Genomic DNA, 25,340 nt, shown 5'->3' on the forward strand with positions numbered 1-25,340 from the left:
CAAGGGGCTTGGGTTTGCTCTCAGTAGCTTTTGTTCCCTGCAAGCTCTCGGTACAGCTTTGGAGGACCAGGGCGAAAATGGTGGCCTCCCAATCTCCACCTGGAGGAGCTGAGAACTCGGGGCCCCGCTCTTCAGTGCGCCCCCAGAGAAAAGCAGTCACTCCCGTCTCCCTGGTCTCCGGCCACACTCCGTGCTCACCCTCCTGTGACTGAGCGTTTGTATCTCTGGCACCCGACCCTGTGTGGAGTCTCCAAACCCAGCAGATCCCTGCGGTGCATTCCCGTGCCGCTCCTCCCGGGGGAGAAAGGGTGTCTCCCCGGCTCTGCCGCTTGTTGGATCCCTGCTGGAGGAGCAGTGGCCCGACTGGGCCGCGGATCACAGTTTATGGCCACCCCGAGCTGAGAGCCCGCACCTCGGCTCTGTCTCTGCAGCCGTCTTCCCCGCTCCGATAGCTGGGAGCTCTGCTGCACTCAGGCACCCCCGGTCTTTCTGTGACCCCAAGGGTCCTGAGACCACACTGTCCCAGGAGGATTCCACCCCCCACTTAGCCACTGCAGCGATGTCCCTCAGCGGAGCCAACTTCTAAAAGGTCCGATTCTGTGCTCCGCGGCTCTAGCACTTGCCAGAAGCGGCCGGCGGAGGCCCCCTCCCCCGCCGTCTGTCCTCCCGAATATCACCTCAGATTCACTTCTCCGCACGTCCTACCTTCCAGTAAGTGGTCACTTCTCTGTTCAGAGAGTTGTTGCTACTCTCCTCTTCGATCTCCTGTTGAGTTCGTAGGTGTTCAGAACGGTTTGATCCCTATTCAGCTGAATTCCTGAGACCAGAGGAAATCTAGGTCTCCTACTCCTCCGCCATCTTGCTCCGCCCCCCTCTGAAACACAACCAATATTAATATCATTTTAGTCCTTTAAATGTTTTCTCTATGCATTTTTACATAGTTAAAATTTTACATGTATTTAAGATTAGTAAACATATAAGAACATTTATAGGTCTTAGATAAAAGAGAATATGTAGAGGTGATTTATTGACAAATTATATTGAACATTTTCTTTCAGGAAGAGTTTTAAAGATACAGAAAAAAATTCTTTTCTCAAATTTCTTGACATAGCAGTAATCTGTAAGTTACCCACCTCAAATCTATATTTCTGATGGGAGTAAACCCAAACCAAAATTCATTGGCAGTTATGCTTGTAAACTCCAAACTACGTAAATGTTATAGTCATCATAAGCATACACAATTTGTGAATGGAAGAAATTCAGTTACCACTTCTAGTGGCTATAAACAAGGAATAATGTATTCTAATTGAACATTGGATACAGTTCTATTAATAAATTTCTTGATTCTAGAAAATTCAAAGGTATGAAAGAGAACTGAACTTTGCAGTATTTATTTATTTATTTATTTATTTATTTATTTAGAGTTTATTTGGAAATAGCAGAAGAATTGCAATTCGACACAAACTATGGTAAACCATAGGCAAGTCTAAAGACACAAAGGGAAGGTCAGCCTTTATTAAGTTTTAGGAGGAAATTGAGGAGGGTTGTTTCTTTTGTTATTTTTGTTTTAAGATTGACTTATTTATTTAAGACAGGCCGCTCACGTGCGAGAGTGCAGGGAAGGGCAGAGGGAGAGAATCTCTAAGCAGACTCCCTGCTGAGTGCAAAGCCTGACACAGGACTCAAGCCAATCCCAAGATCCATGAGATCATGTCCTGAGTTGAAACCTAGAGTCTGGCACTCAAACAGCTGAGCCACCCAGGCACCCTGAGCTTTGTAGTATTTAATACAAAGTCCAGCTTCACTGCTCAGATTCAATTTCAACATGAGAACCTCTGATTCCTATTGGTTTCTTAAATTCAGAATCACAACTAAGTAAAAGAAAAGCTGCAGTCCTTTTTCACCATGTCTCTCCATTCTTGGTTCTTAATTCATCTGTAAATGACTTAGTGGGTATCCGTACATATTTTTAATACTTGAATTTTATTTCTTAAGACTTTACATATCAGAATAAAATATTTTATTTTGCCCCTGGGAAACAAAGAGAGCCTTTGCAATTGCAGTTATGGGACAAGAGCATTTCCCTTGGGGCATAAAGTCCCAAGATATTTTCTCATTATCTTCCTTTTAAATAAAATTATTATGGACTACAAGTCTGAAAACAGTCTGTTCATTTTGTTTGTCAAGATCTTAGTAGTTTTTTAATGTGTACTATTTCTGCTTGGATGGTGGTAAGATTTTAAGAAAGGGGAAAAAATAACAACTTCAGAAAACAGAAATTGTTCCACTACGTACTGCTTTCTGCTGTACCTTCTGTGTGGAATATTCCTCACCCTTACCCTTCTCCGTCGGTCAGCCTCTCCCTTTTGGAACATTTCCTGAAGACATCAACTTCCAAGTAGACAGGGCAACTTCCTTCTTTCTCTGTTTTGTGTTTCTACATATGTGAACATCCTAATGTCTTACTGTAACACTTCATGGATGTAATTTATTTTCCATTTACCTTGCACTAAACAGTAGTGCAAGAAAATGAACTTATTAATCTTTGCTCTCTAGCACAATTTCATGTGATAGTGAAACTTCAGGAAACATTGAAAGAGCAAAAGCAATATGTAACATCTAGGGCAACACAGACTAAACCATCACTTAATGATATTTCTAAAACTTCTTGATAATAGCTACCAGGAAGTTATTTCCAAACACGATATATGCTTTTATTTTACTTCCTTGGTAAGGTTTTTTTGTTTGTTTGTTTGTTTGTTTTTCCTGTTCTAGTTAGGCTGGATAGAAATTGCAGTCATTGTGCATTGTCTAGCACAGATACCTGGTACACAGGGTGAACTCCATATGTGCTTTGAATGAAAGGATAAATAACTGGTAATGAATTATCTATAACAGACACATTCATTCTGATTTTAGAATCTAATAACAAACTTAGGAAAAAACACTCTTACATAAAGAGGAAAACAGTACTAAGCATATTATTTAAATAATAAAATATATTTGGGCATATATCATATTTATCCACTTAAATTGATATTTGGTATTACTGAATTCAAGTTACAGTTTACCTGATCTATTACTATACAAAAATGTGTGGCAATTGTATCAAGACAATGTATTACTTTTCTACTATTCCAGTATTTGTTCATAAATGCTTGCACAATCCCTTTGGGGGAAAAATTATCTTGTGTGTTATCTTCTCATATTAGTGATAGAAATATGATTATTATTGTGCTTTAATATTATTTCTTTACCCCAAATTTAGCTTGATTTGGAAGCACCTAATTTTTAGATCTTTCTGATAAACTGTTTGAGTAGACCCCAATGCTTAAAAAGTCAGGGATTTGAAAACCTGTCATTTATCATATCTATATAACATACTTGCTATATACTGTCTCTGGGCACATCACTTTATCTGCTCTATAGTGTACTTATTTGTAACATGAGAATAATCACAAAACGTATTCTTTCCTACCTCATGAGTTTCTTTTTGAAAGATGTATTTATTTTAGAGAGAGGGAGAGAGAACAAGAGCAGGGGGAGGGGCAGAGGAAGAGGGAGAGAGAGAACCTCCAGCAGACTCCCCACTGAGCGTGGAGCCCAGCACAGGGCTCAATCTTAGGACCCTGAGCTCATGACTCCAGCAGAAACCAAGAGCCAGATGCTCAACCGCCTGAGCCCCCCAGGTGCCTTTCTACCTCATGAGTTTTGTGGAAGACTAAACTTATTTTACAGCCCTCTGAATGAGTCAGTTATCATCATCACCATTATCACTTTCTTCCCTGCCACAACTCAAAACAACTTGCATGACCACAATTTGCTTAAGCGCTATCTCCTATATTCTTGCTAAAGTGCTTAGTTCCGTGTTGGCTATTCTTGTTTCCACTCTAGCTAGCCTTTTTCAGCTCAATGGAAGGAAACTTGAAATCTGTAAGAGAATGATATTCTAAAAAAGAAGTTGATAAATACTGAATATTTCTCGTCTTAGTTAGCTTCAGCATTGAAAAAGATTGTTCTTTTTTCCCAATGCTCACTTCAAGTTTTACTATTTTAATACTTAGTGACAAGAAACCTCCCGCTTGTCAGAGCTACACATTTTCTATCTGTGTTTCCATCCACTTAACGTAAACCAGAAAATAAATCTTGCTGGTCATCACTGTGAACCCTAAGGAATAATCTAGGCTCTATAATTTTCTACTTTGCTACCACCTATAGCTACAAGTGGATCATACAACATGGGACTGTAAAAAAAAAATCTTAACATTAAAAAACAATTACATTTGTCCCATCAGTATCTGAGCCTTTTGTACAAAATGTAAAGATAATAAGTTTTGTAAAACCCTTCTCATTTTTGTGACTTCCTGAAGCTTTTGCTATGTCAGCAACAGTCTTTCTTTTCATCAGAAAGTATTGAATACTGCCCCGGAGGGTGTGTGCAGCCTTCCACAAAATAGAAAAACAAATTGGTCAAGCATTAAAAAAGACAAGCCAAGCAAGTCAGATATACATAAAGGCACATGTCAGACAGATGAACAGTTTAATGGCAAGACTTCTTTCATGATTTTCCCAAATGTGGGGTTAAGTGTTGGCTACAAGCCCATAGGATTTGGAGAATGTAATTTTACTTTTGCATCTTGTTGATTTAAAAATAGACTCTTAAATAAAATATAAACTAAAGCTTACTGCCTTGGGATAGATTAATGTAGCCACATTCATTCAGATGGGTGGTGTTATGGGTTCCCTTTCTCCCAATCTCTTATATGGCCATGGAATAGTTTGCACTGGAGACATGTGATTTTGCCCCAAAGAGCTAGAGAGAGAACTGAGCTCATTAACATTTGGTGGTTTGTTGCACACAATCCAAGTAACATTCTAGAAACATGAAGAATTTGTGGTAACATGCACAAGCATATGCACTCTAAGCAAACAGCTCTGTGGTATAATAATTCACTTGTCACTTCACATCAGCATCAATTCTTTAATAAATGACCATTTTTTCCTGAGATGATCAAAACTAGCACACAAATTTCCACAGTGTCTTCCCAAGAAGAAAAATAATGAAGTGTTTGTGCAACTAATACTTTATCTGTGTCCACGAGTAATGATTTGAAATAAATATTTATAGTGTTACAATGACAGTCTTTATTTCTATACATATATGTGCATATGTATGAGGTAGTAAAGATAAGCAGATGGTCCAACAGATCCAAATAATATCTGTCCCAAAGTTATATGGCTTCTAAAACTTTGCACCATACCTGAATTCTGATATTCGATCAGATTACATATGTCTCAGGCTCTCCTGGCACAAACTAATTACTCTATTTTGCTAGTGTTTTTCAAAGTGTCCACAGTGTCAACATTCTTTTTTTTTTTTTTTGCTGCTGCTGCATTTCTTAAATATTCTAAAAGATCTTGATTTATCTCAGTAATGAAATATCTCAATCCACCAAATACTGAAACTAACAAGTGGCACTGTCCTCACTTTTCACTTAAATTATAAAATAAACACAGAAGAGTCTATGGTGCTTTTGATAACAGACAAAGTTAAGTTTTGCATTTTGCAACCAAAATGCTAGAGATTACATTGTAGGTCTGGATCATGGAAGGGGAGCTCTTAGACAAGATAGAAGAGTGGTGTGGGAAAGAAATACAAATATTCATGGACTAGTAGTTTTCTCATCAAGTTCAAGATTTCTGCAATGCAACACACACACACACACACACACACACCAGTAGTTGTTTGTTCTTTAAAAAAAAAAAAAAAACTTCTCCAAGTACTAAAGTGATATGATTTTTTGTTTGTTTGTTCTGTTTTTTATGTAGGCTCCACACCCAGCATGGAGCCCAATGTGAGGCTTGAACTCACAACCCCGAGATCCAGACCTGAGTTGAGATCAAGAGTCAGATACTTAACCAACTGAACCACCCAGGCACCCCATGATAAGAAGTTTTTAAAAAATATTCTAAATACAAGAAGTTCAGAATCCAAAGGGAAATAAGACATGTAAAAACAGTATCAAGAAGTAGAAAGTATTAAATAAATTAAGAGAAGTATAGATAAAACGATAAGAGTTCAAAAAAGTGAAAACCAAATTTGATTGAAAATGGGGTTCAGCGAGAAGGTAACATTTTGGTGATCTATAATTTAATTTCAAAAATTGGGATTTGGTAATAAAGGAGAGAAAATCCATGGAGATTAAAATGTGAGGCAAATGTAGAGAACGGTACTTTTCTTAAACTGATGCACAGAATGACTAAGCCTAAGGAGGAAAAGAATTATGTAGGAAAGCATGTCCACATATAAGATAACTTAATGTTGAGCCTCTGAGAAGTGAAATAGTGTCTCACATTCCTTGGCCTTATATACTTCTAAGTAGTTCAATCCCTATATGTCTCTAACCAGGGGTAGGGACTCCAGAACTAACATGCAGATTGGTTTTCACTTCTATGTCCCTCAGCTTTACTTCTAATGCAGGCCTGATTCCGCTCAATGTTGTTTTCCAAAGGAGGGTCCAACAGAGTTTTCTTGGAAATCTGCTACATTTCCCTAGGAGTTATCTTCCTGCACTATGAGGCTATCTTTCTGTGTTTCAAATGGGATATTCAAAAATCCTCCTAATCTAAAATTGCTCAGAGATAGGTGACTTTAACCCTGTGACAAAACTTTGATACCAGACTTGTAGAATGAAAAGTTCTAATAAACTGTATGAACATATGTTTCTAAAAATGGTATTGTCCTGCTTGACTGGCTGTTTTGCATTTAGTTGATCTGCAGATGGCAGCTCATCAAAGATTCTGAACCCCATTCCAGAAAGGGTTATTATTAAGTTTTGCTTAATCCTTTTTTTTTTTCCATCTGCCTAACCTCCAAGCAAATCTAATTTTTTAGCTATTTTTTTCTGGACTGTCTGGAAGATAATCAATCCTTCCACTTGCATTCAATGTGGTTACAGTAGTTTCAAGATTGCATCTATGAGGAAGGATGTAGCCCATTTCTGTGGAGTTGTGTCACTACAACCACACCCACTGCAATGTATCCAAAATCCAGACATAATCAGTCTTGTAGAACTTCAAAGTTAGTTGATCAATAGTCTTTGATTGTGATCACTTGCTTTGTATTTTAAAAGATGCAGAACTGTATACAAACAAAACATCAGGAGTAAGCACTTTAAAGGTCAGAGGGAGGCCATTGGGAGGTGGCAGCTCAGATCCCTGAGGCACCATCTTGAAACTATCTGAATGAAGCTCCTAAGTTTCATATTTCTTCCTCCAGTTATTGGAGGAATTGCTGAAGCTCCTGTCTCAACCAATCTAAGCTTCACTGTGGTGGCAACTTTGCAGTGTGTTTCTTCCAGTTTAGTGATTTGGGGCAAAATCACAACCTGTATAAATTTCAGTGTCCTCAAACAGGGGATACCTTTCATATAGTCAAGAAGGGAGGTGCTGGCCTGCAATGGATTCTCCGCTGCTCCTGGGGTCTTCCTCCAAGTCCCACTGATTGGCATGGCTCCAGCACACACAGCTTGTAGAGAGGCAGCAAAAGGAGATGGTACCTGAAGCGATGGAACTCCCACCCTAGTGGACACAAGTAGGTTTGTATTTCCTGGAGGAAATTTTTTTTCTTTCATTTAATATAAAACTACTTTTATTATTACAAAACAGAAAAACTTTGGTTATTTTATCTCAGCACTGGGAAGGTGAAGTAGGACACAGGATGAAGAAATTGTAGTTTTGATCCAAAAGAATTGTTCAAATTCTCTGCCTCCTCTACCTGCCTGGTGCTCCTTGGCTGTCTTCCAAGCATCCTTTCTTAGGAAATGCAAAGTACAAATAAAAGTGCAACTAATTCCAGAACTTGAAAAATAAAATGGTTCTTAACGGTCGTTAGGATCCCCTTCCTCTAGTTTTGCAAAGAGCAGGACTGAAATAGACCAATGGGGTTTGGCCTCTGTACAGTTTTCGCTGCATGAAACTTGGGGTCTTGGTGGTAAGGGAAATCAGGGTCCGAATGGACCTCCTCAGTGAGCTCTGTGCAGGGCTGGCTGTGCTTTTGCTACCATGTGGTTTACCACCGGGCATTGTGTTATCACTGTGATGACTGAGACCATCTGCAGGCAGTTTTCTTGATTTCTGTCCTGTGGCACAGCAAAGCCCTGTTGTTACGTTTTTCCTACTAACCTGACGTGACTGACAGCCACCCCCCGCGCCTGACCTGGAAACGCATCCCAACATCTCGGGTGGATCTTCTCACTTCCGGCCTAGCAGCGGAACTCTCAAACTAACTTCCCACTTCTGGTTCAGGGACTGATGTTTAAGAAACAAATGATGAACAGCATACGGGTAGGAAAAACCATCAGCATCAGAAGTGTTAACCTGAACTCTGATAATGGCAGTGAGAATGGGGGAGCGGCGTGGGGTGGGGGGAGAAATTGTGGCAGGTGAGATATTGAAGGCTTGAGACAGAACTTGGAATATTTCTGACTTTGGGAGAGCAGGAGACAAATAACTTTTGAGATGATTTAATTTGGCGATTAGAAATCTAGGCCTACCAAAAATGAGACGGCAAGCACGAACAGGCTGGAATGGAAAACCATCCTGTAGTTTTCGATTCACTGTGTTTGTGTGAATAGCAGGAAATCTGCCTAGAGATAATAGTCTCTATTCAAAAATTGGAAATAGGCTCAGGAAGGAGTCCTAGCTTAAGATCTAAATTTTGAATTTTGCTCAAATTTGGTTATAAGAGAGGTCATGAAATGTCAAAAGGTTGTAAAGAAAAGAAGAGAAGATTGGACAGAATGGTGGGAAAGAACAATATTATAGGACAGAAAGATTACTAAGAATGTCTTGTCTCCTCTTTGGAGATGGTTTGTAAAGTTAAGAAGACAAAATTCAGGTAGGATTAGTATTAAATAGTGAGAAAGAATAGTACTTTCTCACTGACTGACTTGTTTCATTGTCAGTGATTATAGCTACATTTATATATGTATAATTATGTGTATATAAGTGTATAGGAGTATTGCTACACTATTTATAATTTCAAAATTGTATGTAAATACATGAATATATAATATACATTTTATATGTGAATATAAATAAATATATCCACATATTCAAATGTAATAATCTTTACAAAGGAATTATAGAGTGAAAATAATTTATTTCCATTTAAAATATTATTTGGTATAGGATTACATCCAAATGATTTTTAAATAGTTATGTCTTTGAAGTAGTTTCATATATGTGAACATTCAACACCTGGATCTTCCAAAGAGAATGTGATTCTTAAAAAAAAAAAAAAAAAAAAGGCTTATTGAACCAGATGTGCCAACTTTGCATACATTTAGAGCAGAGGAGTAGGGTTTTTATATATCCTTATTTCCATAACTATATTCACAATCAATAGTGTTGTATTATAAATTTCTGACAAAGAAGCTGTTTTTTAAAACATTTGCAGTAAAACTACTAAACAAAACATGTCCCATTATACGTGCAAGAGATAAAGTGTATTGTAGCATATGTTTTTTGCAAATAAATTTCTCATGACATTTAGGTTATATAAAGATGATATATATTGGAGTGCCTGGGTGGCTCAGTTGGTTAAGCGACTGCCTTCGGCTCAGGTCATGGTCCCAGGGTCCTGGGATCGAGCCCCGCATCGGGCTCCCTGCTCGGCGGGAAGCCTGCTTCTCCCTTTCCCACTCACCCTGCTTGTGTTCCCTCTCTTGCTGTTTCTCTGTCTGTCAAATAAATAAAATCTTTAAAAAAAAAGATGATATATATCATCCTGAGAAAATAATTCACTCAAACCATGATAATATGAGTTATCATTTTTCTAAATGAACCTAATCTGCTCTGAAAAACACTTTTTACCTCTCTAAAATTATTTGAAGACTAAGTCAAAACTTTCTAACAAAATAAGACACTGTTTGAACGTGGAACCAAAATACTGTTCAAATAATCTGTCCTCATTTGTGTGACTGATATTTTCAAGCAGGAGCATGCTACTGCAGTTTATATTATCAAGGTGTGCTCACCTGTTTAATAATTTCAAACCAAATTTTTACTTTCTTTTAATACTTCCAGTTTGTAAACGATGGTGAGCTTGAGTTTGCCAAGCTCAATTTAGTGGTTTTCAATAGATAGTTTTATTACTTACTTGTATCAACATGCTTTCTTTTCACACTAGACCCTAAGAGACTAATGCTGTTGCAGAGTGCCTGTGGGTTAAAAATGGCTACCAGGAGTGCCTGGGTGGTGGAGTCAGTTGGGCATCTAACTCTTGTTTTTGGCTCCGGTCATGATCTCAGGTGGTGGGATCAAGCCCCATGTCAGGCTCCACACAAAGGGAGGAGTCTGCTTAAGATTCTCTCTCCCTCTTCCTCTGATCCCCTCCCCCCAAATTAAATAAATAAATTATTAAAAAAATAAAAATGGCTACCCAGTAATGCTACCATGATATCTAGGAGTTACCTTGCTTTTAAATCTCTCCACTTCTCTCCATCACATTTCCACCTAAACCATCAGTATCTCTTTCATGGGATGTGGCTCTCTCCTCCTTTGTTTGATTATTTTGTATTATATTGGTTTATGGTCAGACCCGGAACATTCTTTAAAATCCCTACCTACTGTATATATTTCATTGACCAAAACACACACACAAAAATTAAATATTAAGAGAAAATGTTGGATTGTCAGATGCTCTGTCTTTGCTATTTTTTGACTATTTAAACTGACAGATTCTGAGAGAAGAATATTATTATCCTTCACTGTGTTTGCACATCCATAAACATGTGCTTATGTTTCTAAGAGTTCTTGATTTACATATGTTTCTGTTCTGATATCTCACAATTTTTGTTCTCCTGACCTATTTTAGGCTGTGAGAATTTATAGACTCATAACATTAGGCATTTTGACTTATTGAATTTTCTGTTGTTTCTGATTTAAGAAGTTGCTGGTTGTGTTATTTGGTGGTATTTGTCTGGAATTGTAGCATTTAGCTTTACAAAGTGGCCTTAATTGAGTAGTTTTATGCTTTTATGGCTTTTATTCACTCACATTGTATATCGGGGTGCCAAACTGTGGTATCTCATTGTCTGAACTTGTTTAAAACACTTTGCTCATCCCTTTATCATTAGCCTTTTTGAATATCTATGTTTTAAATATGTTTCTTTTATACAGTTTAATGTTTGGGTTTGTGTGTATTTGTGCATGTGTGCACACCCACACATGTAGCACAGTTTGAAAATCTTTTCTTTCAAAAAAACGACTTAAGCCCAGGGGCAGCTGGGTGGCTCAGTCAGTTAGTCATCCGACTCTTGATCTCAGCTCAGGTCTTGATCTCAGGGTCATGAGTTCAAGCCCCACACTGGGCTCCACACTGGGCATGAAGCCTACTTAAAAAAAAAAAATTAACAAGCCTCTAGGCAACACAACCAATCCATTTTACATTTGCCAAATCATTTATAGTGGAAAGAAAAACAGGTGCCTCTAGGTGTCCCAAGTAACATTAAAAGCAAGACAATAATGCATACTACTTATCAAGAAAAAGAGAAGAAAGTACAGGCAAAGAATTGTATAACCAGCAAGATATTTCTGACCATGATGAAGAAATAGGGGGTTGATTTACCCTTTCTCCTTAACTAAAGCACTAGACTAAATATGTGAAACAAATACTCATGTTTTTATGAATACGAGCAGAAAAGGGCATGATTCCTGGTAGAAGGGAAACAAATGAGATAATTGCCACAGCGCACTGTTTAGAGTTTCTAGACTGCGGCACGAGGAGAGAGAATCCAATGAGACAGTGGGCTCCCTAGGGTGAGGAGACATAGTTGAGAAGCTTGAGATTCTGACGTGGCTGGAATTCAAGGGCAGAGTACCAGAAAGGAGAAAGCTACATGGAGACTACAAGTGAAGGGAGGGAGACACACGGGGAGAGAGAGGGAAAGAGAAAGAGAGAGAGATCTACAAAGGGTTTCCCTCATGTCTTTGAGCACTAGGCATGTGTGTGAGAACACTGTCCAACAACTGGTAAGGGATCACTGGAAAAGAACAATTCGAACAGTTTCTGGAATGTGGTTTTCCCCTCCCTTCCCCTATGATCCTCTGTGCTGTTTCTTATATTCCTCATATGAGTGAAACCATATGATAATTGTCTTTCTCTGATTGACTTATTTTGCTCAGCATAATACCCTCCAGTTATAATTTCCCTTTCTAATAATAATTCCTTTTGTCAATTTTTGCTATCAGAGTGCTGGTTTCAGAGAAGGCTCCAGTCTTGGGCTAATTTTACCTCATTACTAAGGCAAGACTCTTCTGAGTACTCTATCTGATGCCCAATCTGTTACGATTTTTTTTTCTGTTCTGGATGAAGGAAACATGAATTATTTCTGTCTTTGCATTGCAGAAACTGTTCTAATTGTTCTAATTGTTGATAGGGGTCCATTTTACTTTTTTACATGTAGCTGTCCAGTTTTCCCAGCATCATTTATTAAAGAGACTAACCTTTCCTTACCAAGTATTCTTGGCTCTCCTGTCAAATATTTAGCAGACTGTAAATGCATGGGCTTATTTTTGAGCTCTTGATTCTGTCCATTGAACTGTGTCTATTTCTTTGACAGTACAATACCATTTTGATTACTATAGCTTTTTTAATATACAGTAGTTTGAAATCAGGAAGTATGATGCCTCTAGCTTTGTTATTTTTTCTTATGATTGCTTTGGGTTTTCAGGGTCTTTTGTGACTCCAGACAAATTTTAGAATTTTTTTTCTATTTCTATAAAAACTACCAGAATCTATAAAAACTATTGGAATTTTGATAGGGATTGCATTGAATCTATTGGCTTTGGGTAGTATGGACATTTTAATGATACTCTTTCAATACATGAACACAGGATATCTTTCTATTTGGGACTTCTTCAATTTCTTTCATCAATGTCCTGCCCTGACTTTTGAAAACTGCCTTCTGGCAACAAACTAGAAAAATCCTGGCACTTACTTTTTTCATTCCCTTTCCCTCAGAGATCATTGCCCTTGCTGCCTGTTGTCCACTATCTGAAAATGCCAATCATTAAATGTGGATGAAATACAGTTCCTCCTGGAAATGCAGGAAACCTTGATGCTTTCCTTTCAATGACCAATTTCTAGAATCAGAAGATGATGTAGTGATCACCTCTAATTGTGATAGGTTTCTTACTTTCTCTTTCTCTTCTTTTTATCATTACCCTATATACATGAGTTTGTATTAATCCAATATTTTTCTATCAATCATAGTCATTTTTTGATGGATTGATTTTCTCAAGTTTTCTCAATAGAAGCCTCTTTAAGCTATTTTCTGTGTCCTTTAGATATGCTCCTACTAATCTCTAAGAGCTTCCTTGCTTCATGGCACAACAGAAAGATTGCCTAACCACAAAGTCCCTTCCTCCTACCTGAAATCAGCTATTTTGTTTTCCTCTCAGTAAATTTAATTGACTGTAATTCTAGGGTTTTTTTTTCTTTTTTCTGAATATTTATTTGGATTTTCCTGGACCCAGATGATTCTGTTTCAGATGAGAAAGAAGTTTGGATGAAATATTAGCTTCCTTAATTTTCTTTTGCTGTAGTTTGTCTGTTTTTTTTTTTTAATAAATGACACATATTTTGATCTGTTTTCTAATCCTTTGTTTGCTCTGATTTGGGCTCCTCAGCCAATTCTGCCTGTTCTGGGTGTTATTGTTTTCACTTATATATACAGTGAAATTTGTGCTATTATATTTCTCATGGGTTTGCTGTGAGGGTGTACATTATGGAAGGTTACTTGTGCTCTGATTGTTCTGAATGGATTTTGGAGGATTCTAACTTGAAGAATTGGATCTTAGAATTCAGATGATCACCATTACTCTCTCAGGATTCTGTCTTTCTTTCTTTGTCAACTCTGGAATTACAACCTGGGGTTTTGTTGTTTTGTACTATTTTGCATTATTGCAGAGTACTCTGAAGTATTGCCTCCAAAGTAGTATACTTTCTACTTCTCATATTACTTGAAATATCATATATCACCCACCTCCTCACATTATATATTTATATGTTTATTAGGCTAAGTAGATTTAATTAAATTTTTTCTGCCAAAAAAATTGAATTTATGTCTTTTATATTATTTCTATTTTATTCAAGAGATTGGTATCACAAATTGTTATCACCATATATGTGGGATAGTTTGTTGGCAACAGTATGTTTAAAATGTCATATGAAACCTAATTAGTAAACTGTATACCACTAGTGGTTAATTGAGCAGACGCCGATCAATTTTAATATTTAAAAACTGGAATCATTCCTTGTAGAGACACCTCAAGAAAACCCTGGATTTTTTCTTTCTTTCTTTTTTTCTTCATTTGTAAAACTAATGGTAGTATTAAAATCTCAGCTTTGTTATGAAAGATCAATGAGCTCCCCTCGCAAACTATTGCCTAGCATTTAGTAAGTATTTAATAAATTTTAATAGGTATACTTATTTTCTTTATATGTAATTATCTACATTTGAACTTTGCAAATTCAATTTGTAGTCACATTATTTACATTTTGTCTTTGTCTCCAAGGGATAGAATTAGAATATACTTCTTCTTGACTTAGCATTTATATTGAATTTATAACATTCAAATTCAGAGCATCCAAACCATACCATACAGTGCTACATATTTTTAAACTTTATTTTCTTGAAAAAAATTTCTGTGTTTATGCTTTTGTGTCCAAGAAATAAAATGCAGTTTTGTTTTCCAACAGATGATAGAGACTTTTGAAAATTAAAAGTAAATTTTTAAATATTATTGAATATATGTACATTTGAAAGTATAGAAATTGAAAAAAGTAAAAACAAGATTGAAAATTCTTGATAATTCTTCTACACTAAGATGACAGCTGTTAACATCTTATAGTTTCCAATTTATTTTACAAATATCACTGTCCTGTAACACTATAGCTAAACATTTACCCACGAATACAATTTTTGTCTTTAAATAGAATTTTAGAAGTATAATTGCTGAGTCAAAGGGAACGCATGCATTTGGTGTTATTGATAAGTTTTCACAAATTGACATTTAAAAATATTGTGTCCATTGGTGTATGATCAGATACTAATCCTTTGTGTTTTTCTCAATTTTTAATATTCAGATAAAAATCTCTTACAAACATAATGCAGTTTTATCTACAGAAGCATTACCAGATAACAGAATTTCACTTATCATGCTTTGGTTTAAAATTGCTGTATATTTTCTTATTGAACAATGTTATAAATGATGGATCTATAAATACATTTTAACCTATAAATACAAATTAGAAAGTGACCCTATTCCAGAAGTGGCATCCCATATGAAAAGAATGGTTGATTGGATATAAAGTGTGGTATACAATAGTAATGTTCTTTATTTCTGACTCCCAGGGAGATTATACTTCCCACACCCTTGAAGTCAGGAGCAGTAATGTGACTAGTAGCTATGGCCAGTGCACTGTAAGGAGAAGACCATCAGCTCTCCAGATGAAAAATAAATAAATAAAATGATCCACTACATGATAAAGGACAAAAAGATAAATTCTAGATATATTAGAAAATCTATCCATGGAAAAAAAAACAAAAAAATAAAGGAGACTGTCCATATTTTTTAAACATTATACCAAAAAAAAGCCATATGTATGAAAGAAATTTGAAATCAAAAACACTACACTGCAAAAGTCAGACCAAGAAGAAAATTGTGAGAATTCATAATGCCTTGGCTAGAGAAGATTTAATAAACACATGCCTCCCTGGGTGAGACTAGTTGAAAAGCAAAGGAGTGTCTGCAAACTGGACCTCCTTTGCAGTTTCTAGGCTGAAAACAGCCAGATCCTTGTTGCGGCTCAATGCTCTCACCCAAGGAGTAAATGCTTAACTTAGAGAAACATTTATCTTTGATGGTCATGCACTCCATGCACTCCCTGACTGCACACACGTCACAAGCACGGCATGTTCTGATCACAGGGTACTCCCTATGCCACTGTTCTGATTCTTAAAGCTTCACATTCCTTCTTGTTTTTCTTATTCCCTTGATGTATTGATAACGTTCACAATAAAAGTGGAGGCAGTTTGACTTGGGACCTTTCCCCACTAGAGTGTCTGGTCCCCACACCCTCTCCTTTCTCCTCCTAAGGTGTCTGGAGTAATTTTTTCATTCACTGCCTCAGGATTTGCTGGCCAAACCCAACAGAAAATATAATACTTGGGGAAGATACCTAAATATTTTCAACATAAGCAAAGAAAAGTGTATATGTGTGCATCTCTACACATATATTTAAAATTTCTACAAATCAACAAGAAAAATTAAAAAAAAAACCTAGAGAAAAATATGGCTAAAGAAAATGAGTAATTCTTAACATTTCTTTTTGAGAATTCTTCCATTCTCTGCCTTTGTTAAGCCTTTCTCCCAATTCCTAATATTCTTTCTTATAATTTATAAGGATTAATAAATTATTTCTTGCATTAATTCATTGAAGAGATATTGCTTGCCTGCTATGTCCTAGACATCATTTAATGGTTTGGTGGACAGGCCATTTTCACTTCCTGAATTCCTTTATTTATATAAATACTTCATCCTAACACTGAGCTCAGGAAGACCCAGTACCCAACTAGAAGTGGTACAGTTTCCAGATTATACTTGATTTTAGACAAAATATGATTGATTCAACTAGTCTTTTGAACATTCCAGATATGTTTATACTTTTTTAAACAAACCATCAGTAATCTAAATAAATCAGTGATTGGAAAATAACACAAAATGTAGAAGAGTAGAATGGGAAAAAATATAGATCTCCACTAATCTTGCTGATGCTAATTTTGTTTTTGCAGTCCATGAATTATTATAAACAGCCAAACTTCTAGTTAGTAGATCAAGCAAGACCATGTAGATATGCCACCCCAGGATTTACTCTGACTTAACAAGAATTATTGGAAAAATAAGCAAACCAACTGTAACTCAAGTTCTCGAAGATATGTTTGGACTTAGCCCAAAAGTTTAACTTCCTTTACTTATGACTTCTCTCTCTTTGACCCAGGTTCCCTCCCAGGTGTTCTTTTCAGTGCACTTACTCCAAGATCAATATTAAGCCCATGCTTCTAGTTTCTTCCATTTTCATTACATTATAGTATGAGGAGGTAGAAGTTACCGTAGTGTTTGTATTTCTCTTTTATTTTTGTGCTGTTTCTTATCAAAGGACTTTTTTTTTGCATTACCATTGTTAATGTTCATTTTTTCAAAAATTACTGAGATTTGCTTTTTATTTTTATTTACTCCACAGCAACATAAAGCAGTGCATTGACCTTATGTTAAGATATTACTAATCTGTGAAAATCATATGTGTGAAATTGGAAACAACTTTTTAGTTAAACAGGTGAAGGGTGAGATTTTATGAAAGCCTGGCTTTTGATACATATGAAGAAATATTTACATCCAAAATTAATTGTCAGTAATTCTGTGCCCTTTTTCCACAGGATAGAATGTTTAAATTTTGTCAAATGAAGCATATTTTTGAAACACTTGATAAAATGAGATGCTTGAGAAAACGTTCCACAGTATCATTCTTGGGAGTTCTTGTCATTTTCCTTCTCTTTATGAACTTGTACATTGAAGACAGCTATGTTCTGGTAAGTTTTGGAGGTTAATTATTTTTGTTGTTGCTTTTACAAATAAGGTCTAAATCAAATTAGGCTTAGTCCAATTGTAACCTAATTTCAATCCCAGGCTGCTGGAACAGCCTTATTTGAGCAAAACTGTAACATGTATACTTTCTATCTAGCTACTTTTTGTATTAATTCTATAAGCCCAGCATTACAATTATTTTGATTTATGTTGCAATGTTTTCTTTAGTGCTGCATATTGTAGTTCAAATATGTGTATTTGGTTATAAATAAATTAGCTGTCACTATGCTGGATTAATTTTATGTATAACCATAATAATTTCTGAGCTTTAATTTGAAACATGTAGAATTTTAAAAATTTCTTAAAGATATTAGTCCTTACTTTCTCAGTTTTTTAATATTATCATTGAAATTTTCAAAATCTTATTTTTTAATTAATGATACTAATTATGCTATTTTGTTAAGAAGTAATATTTTATTATAATGTATGACACCTCACTTGATTTTGAATAGTCATAAATGGCCACCATGTTATATATTTATATTCATTGAAAAGTAGTATGGAACCTCAAGAACTAGAGATAATGATGTGAAAACTATTCAGTAGTTTAAAAAAGATAACTTAGTGTATAATATATAAATGAACTTTTAAGTAAATTCTAGAAATATACAAAAGGACTTACTCTGGCTAATTTTGAGAACTCTATTTGTTCTATTATTTGTTATCATTGTAAATACCACATCATTTCATGTCTGATGAGAATAACATGGACATTTTTGCTTATTTACTTTATGTCTGAATTGAGCTTAAGCTATCTGGAGAAATCCTAATCTTTATGTTATTGCTCCTGTTCACATATTTCAGAAAATCAAAATCTTTGGACACAGAGAGGACTGAAAAGTACTTTCCACCATGCAAACATGCTGAAAGTTTCAATGAATATCTTAGCAAGAGAAAATCTGACAATAACCACAAATAGCATTTCCCAGTAAAATGTTTTATTTCATTAATTGAACATGATATTACCTACCCATGAATTGTCATGTACTATTCTATGCCAATAGGCCAACCATTTGATCTTAGTTGGGACAGATCCTCTCAGGATGTCTTCTATAAAGCATCTTGCTTCCATTAGCATTGTTCTTTGATGATGAAATTCTGCCATATTCCTAGATCTTGACTCTGCCTATGCCTTTTATATTCACATATACTTCTTGATCTTGTGGTCCCTTCATTCTGTTATCCATAGACAATTCACAATGGCTGAAATCACCACAGATGAATAGAATTTGATTAGGCATGATTTAGGTAAACATAGCAAACTGGAGAAACTTACTAATGAGATGCATTTTTACCTTTCTTTAAACCCAATTATTAGGTTTATGAGACTTACAGACAATATAGCAAGCCCCATGTGACCCCCTATTTTTTCTGGAAAAAAATAAAGATCATAAATTAATAAAGAGAGCTTTTGATAAATGATTTAATTTTGTAATAAAAATTTATCTTTTGCATCTATGTCTACTGGTAGCAGTAAATCACATCTTGTAAACCAAACACATGGTATTGACAGGATGCTTATTGTATTCAATGACTTGCTGCATTTGTAAGACACTTTTAAACACAATTTCAGTGTTTCATTTTAAACAGACAAAGGACCATTGTTTGCAACAAACATCCTTACATCTTGTTAATATAGAACCTCTTCAAATTCATTGTAAAATGTGTAAGAAGTAATAGAGTGTATATCTATAAGAGGATCAAATACTAATGCCCTGTCTTGTGGATTTGTACACATTTCTATCCAAGCTTCAGTCCTACCCATCTAATGTAAAGGGTGTGATTTAATGAAGCAGCTCTTACTAAAGAGTATTTACTTTCTCAATGAAATTTTCTCTGGCTAGATTACACATATATCTAGTCAAATTTACAAATCAGGCCAAGTGTAGAGAATAGATTTCTCCTTCGTTTTAAAAATTGTTATTTTTGGGCGCCTGGGTGGCTCAGTTGGTTGGGCGACTGCCTTCAGCTCAGGTCATGATCCCGGAGTCCCGGGATCGAGTCCCGCATCGGGCTCCCTGCTCAATGGGGAGTCTGTTTCTCCCTCTGACCCTCTCCCCTCTCATGCTCTCTGTCTCTCATTCTCTCTCTCTCAAATGGATAAAATCTTTAAAAAAATAAAATTAAATTTAAAAAATTGTAATTATTTTTAAGTACTTATATTAAGTTGGAAAAAGTGAGTTAAAATGATGGTTAAATACAAGCACTCCCCTTACTGAAAATTTAATGACAGTATTTTTATTACTTTAATTTCTCACTATTTACTGATGATTTTTTTTACCTAAATTCATCCAAAGCCAAATTTCATCCCAAGGCTTAATATGTAAAAAGATTTAAAACATTTAAATAATTAATGTAAAACTACACTAAAATTGCTTTCTAAAAACGTTTAATAGCCAGAGAAAGCCAGCCACCTACTACTGTATACTAAGTATACAATGTAGTTTCTTTGTAACACTTGTCCCTTTTGACCCTTCTATCCGTGTTTATTTCAGTTTTCACAAAATTATCTCATTCAGTTTTTTTTCTTGACTTCAGAATGCCACAATGTGTACAATTTGCTAAGCATAGACATTCCCAGATCTTTCTTTTCCTGCCTTCTTTTTTAAGGGGGAAATACTACTTATAATTCAGAGAAATAAGATAAACTATTACAAGTAAAAGATCTCTGGAGTTACTTAGCACTTTCTATTATGCTGTTTTTGCTAGAAAATCCATTTGTGGCCTGAAATCCTTGGCATATAACAGTTTAATGTATTGCTTACATATTCGGGACATATGTGCCTTTCATTCGGAAAGGAAGCCAAGCTCAGTGTAAGAGACAAATACTATTACAAGGCAAACTAAGTAGAAGAGACACTACATGCCCAATCAACTGAGCCTCTGGGCTGTGAACATCTTCAAAGTAGCCACCAGGCTATACACTTAGTCTGTTGCTAGTCCATTGAATTGCATTCCTATCCAGAAAATGATTGTCATAAAGCTTTGTCTTATTACTGAGAAATACACCGCAGCATAGTAGCTATAGAAAGAAGGTATCCAGGGAGAGCCTAGCAGTACAGATAGATGCCCCTGGAAAGCAGCCAACAAGGCTGACTCAGGTGAAAGTTGCATTATTTATTTATGCTGAAAAGTGTAAAGGAGCTTGTTCTTGAGAATTTAATAAAGTGCTTTCATATAACTTCCATTTCATTTTATATTCTGTTATGTCCTTCAATCAGGATGAATGTACTCTATCTTAACACACAAAAGGTCTGGAATTTTACACATTCAAGATAGAATTCTTAAAGAAATATTCAATATCCTGCACTTCCTTTAGAATGTAACATCACATAAGAGCAGAATGGTAAAATGAATTCAGAACTGTGACTACTGTGATTCTTATAGATATTTCTCCTAGACCCTATTGATAATGGACACTATTACATTACTATTAAAGAAGTTGGTGCTGAACTGAGTCCTTAGTTACATTTTTAGCAATCCTAAATTTATTTTAAAACTCTGATAATGTTCTATAGGTTTTCAGAAAGACAAAGATGAAAATATTTATGTGTAAAGAAATTATAATAATCAAAATTCAATAGATATTCAATATTTATAAGAAATATAGAATTCAAGGTATAATTTCATATATTTTGAAAGTCTGTAACCTATAGATGGCAAATATATTATAAATATTGTAAAAGGCTAACATATTTTTCTCAATGATCAAGACAATATAAAATATAGAAATACAGTATTAAAGACCAAGTATAGGTTTATAAACATAATTGAATATACAGAAGAGATATTCAGAAGGGATCTTGAGTTAGCAAAAACCAGATTGAAAGCTCTTCCCAGTCATGGTCTACTATTGTCAATTTTTATTCTAAGACAATTCCAGTCTGGCCAATGATTTAAAATTTTGAGCCAGTCTCTTTCTCCATTGACATTTGAATGTGATGCAAAGTGTTGAATGTTCCAAATGAGGTAAAATTTGTATTTGAATCCTTTCTAATTTTTATAATAGTGATTTAATTAAAGTTTTATTGACCACAGGCAGATAATATGAGGACCAAATTGGTTCAAATGCATTTAATTCCTCTATAGTCTTAATGGCTTGCACATGCCTGACCTGCCATTGTATATGGAATAGTAGAAATAGATCCATATAACATCACACGGTACAGTAGACACTTGCCAAAAACAACAAAATTCTTTCTAAATAGGTTATCTTTGAATATATATTCTACCCATGGTAGTAAGCCTGATACAAAGGCCAAGCAAGTCAATATTTTGCTAATAATGTATAACCAATAAAAACTTGATCAAATCATGATTAGATAATCAAAATCTACTATTGAACTTATACTAAGAGAGAAAAAGGGACCAATTAGTAATTAACAGGATATATTTAAGCTAAATATGAATTTTTTTAATAAAAACCTTCTCAAACATTGAATGACAGAAGTCCATTACCAATTACATAAAGGGGTTCTTAAACATAAAAGGACCAGACTTTAACTCCAATAGAATACTACTTACACAAACACACACACACGCATGCATTCACGCACATGTACACACACACACACAAGCAACAAGCAAACATATCATGGGAAAAAGTAGTGCAAGTTCTGAAGACATTTCCTAGACTTGGTACAAATGTATCGTAAGGTATCTTGAAGACATGTGAAAAAACACTGATGTCACAAAGACCGTGGCTATCTATTCTCAACAGTCTTTGATTATAGTGGCCATATAAGTAACTGACTAAAGCTTCTTGACTAACAAATTATCCAGAAATAGTTATATAGAAATTATGTATGGTATTATTGAACAATTCTTGAAGAAGATGAAATAGCTTAATATGACTCGAATATGGTAAACTTTGTAAGAATTAGCTTTACATCACTGTAGATAATTGTGAAATTTTAAGATCATTGAACTATTGTAAAGGATTTGAATTTTAACATAAAGGCAGTGGGAGTTTTCACATAGAGATTTTTTTTGTCCAGAGAATGCCATTATTAATGTATGCTGTGGAAAAGCAAATAGAAGAGAAGTATAAACAGTACAATACAGTAGGAGAGCCTGGAGTAGAGACTCTAGGTGGGAATTCAGGTGAGAGATGAGGATCTATAGTTTGTGGTGCAGTAGTTGAGATTTATATAATACCCATGTTGCATATCAACCCCACATGTTCGTTGTGTAAGGAGAAACTTTATTTAATCCATGACCATCTATTATTTATTTATTTTCTCTGCCTCCTTCATGGCATTCAGGAAGGAGATAAACAACTTATAAGGGAAACATCCACACATCAGCTGAATTCAGAACGTTATGTGCATACTTTCAAAGATTTATCTAATTTCTCAGGAGCCATCAACGTCACCTATCGCTACTTAGCTACCACGCCTTTACAAAGAAAGCGTAAGTATCCCTACACTTTCAAATAAAGAACACATAAAGTATTTTTGTTTTTTTAAAATTAGGGGGCGTCTGGGTGGCTCAGTTGGTTAAGCGACTGCCTTCAGCTCAGGTCATGATCCTGGAGTCTGGGATCGAGTCCCAGGATCAAGTCCTGCGTCAGGACCACTGCTCAGCAGGGAGTCTGCTTCTTCCTCTGACCCTCTCCCCTCTCGTTCTCTCTCTCTCTCTCAAATAAGTTAATAAAATCTTAAAAAAAATAAATAATGAAATAATGACAACTGGCTTCATTTGTATCGCAATAAAACTTTATGGGCTTTACAAATATATATTCTTTGGGAAGTAATTCAGTGTTTCCTCACAAATTGCAGTCACTGATCCAGTTCCATTAATAACCCAAAAAAGAAATTTTTTAAAATGCCTAATTGTTATATAAACTTTCAAACAGTTTGCTGTAGAACCACGTAGAGAGACTGAGAAAAATCAATTTATTTGAACTTTTAAAACTTCCCTTTTAAAAATACTATTCTCATACCGATATATTTTCTAACTCTAATGCTCTGGTTTTTATGACTTGCCACTGCTTTTGAAGTAGTGAACGTCATTGTTTTAGTTTACCAAAGTGCTATAACCAATTACCACAAACTAGGTAGTTTAAAACGATGGGAATTTATTCTCTCATATTTCTGGAGACCAGATGTTCAAAATCAAGGTGCTGACAGAGCCACTCTCCTGAAAGTTATAGGGGAGAATCTTTTCTTGACTCTTTCAGCTTTTGGTCACTCTTGCCGTCCCTTGGTTTGTGGGAGTTTAACTACAGTCCCAGTCTCCATCTCCACAGGATCTTCTTCCCTTGGTCTTTGTGTCTCTCTGTGTTCTCTCCTCTTCTTCAGGGACACCAGTCATTACATTTAGAGCCCACTGTAAATCCAAAATGATTTATCTCAAGATCCTTAACTAATTATATCTGCAAAGACTCTATTTTCAAATAAGGTCACATTCTGAGGTTCCAGGTAGACCTGAATTTTTGGAGAAAACTATTCAACTCACTATCGGTAGATTGGATCTGAGAAGTAACATACTACACACACTCTATGGATTTCAAGACACCGTAGACTATAGAAGGTATCATGATCTAATTAATGTGCCACTAAGAAAGCATAATCATCAGTTTTAATTGTAAGATGCCATCAATTACAATATTCAACGTGAGTTTAAAATGTTTCTGTGTGAAAAATATGACTCGTGAAATCAATGAAACACAGTGATATCATGAATTTCTTAATGGGTCATGTGGGGACCACAGAAATTGAATTCCCCATTAAGAAGTGTTTATACAAGTGAGTCTGTGATCACCAGGTTGAGGAAATTGTAACTTAACTTAATTCGGGCTTCTTTAGGTCTATCTTCCATTCATTCCTTCATTTCAAATGTCTATCGCTCTTAAGCTTTCTTCTAATTGCATAAGATTGCCAATGTTTATTTTTATCTCCATCTGTTACACTACCTTTGTGCAAACATTACTGATTCTCCCTTTCCATCCTAAGTTAGTAAACTGGCAATACACATATGCCACTGCTTTATACAAAGAGGTGATATAAAACAGAGTGTACACACAGGGCACTTTGGATCTTGGCCCCACGCTACTCATTAGGTGTTACACTTTGCACAAGTGAACACATCTCCCTGTGACTGAATTTCCTTTCCTCATCTATAAAGCAGAAATGATGACAAGTACAAAGCTGTCCCAAAAGATGGTTAGGAATATTCAAGATGCATATTACAGGCAAAATGCATAGATTCCTGCCTTTAATGTAGGAACTATTCTCATAGTATTGGCTATTCTAGGGCATTAGTAAAGGCTGGTATCTTGAGTTGAATGGTACCACAGAACATATTCATTTTTCAAAAGAAGTTAGGGTCGTAAACTGAGATATTTAAACAAAATGTGTAAATCTCTACCTCTCTGACAGACTAGTAAGAACGATTATTCTTAGAAAGGGCTTTTTCAGTATTGCATAAATCACAACAAGTAGGTGTCTGTATTAAAACAGTGATCTTAGTGAATAGAAATATTTTCCTATTTTTCAAGTAGTTTTTAGGAAATTTTATTCAGTTCTGAATCACGGTGAGAGTCAGAGCTTTAAAAAGTGAAAATATTTCGAGAAAGAGACATCTACACTTCTTAGAAGTAAACTGCCATTTCATAAGGTTTTATT

At 35.5% G+C, this 25,340-nt stretch overlaps 1 protein-coding gene across 6 annotated transcripts in view; it reads left to right on the plus strand.

Moving 5' to 3' along the window:
* MGAT4C (MGAT4 family member C) overlaps positions 1-25,340 on the plus strand; it is a 1,003,641-nt gene that overhangs the window by 971,046 nt on the left and 7,255 nt on the right. For 3 of the 6 annotated variants that reach the window (XM_073900560.1, XM_073900562.1, XM_073900561.1), the window contains 2 exons: positions 17,505-17,657; positions 22,977-23,124. In XM_073900560.1, coding sequence (XP_073756661.1) covers positions 17,505-17,657; positions 22,977-23,124 — 301 coding nt within the window. The other 3 variants (XM_073900564.1, XM_025882386.2, XM_073900563.1) reach the window with 3 other exon arrangements.

The sequence above is a fragment of the Callorhinus ursinus genome, unplaced genomic scaffold (assembly GCF_003265705.2).
Source record: "Callorhinus ursinus isolate GAN/ISIS: 27379988/994484 unplaced genomic scaffold, GSC_fseal_2.0 scaffold14, whole genome shotgun sequence".
Lineage (NCBI taxonomy): Eukaryota > Metazoa > Chordata > Mammalia > Carnivora > Otariidae > Callorhinus > Callorhinus ursinus.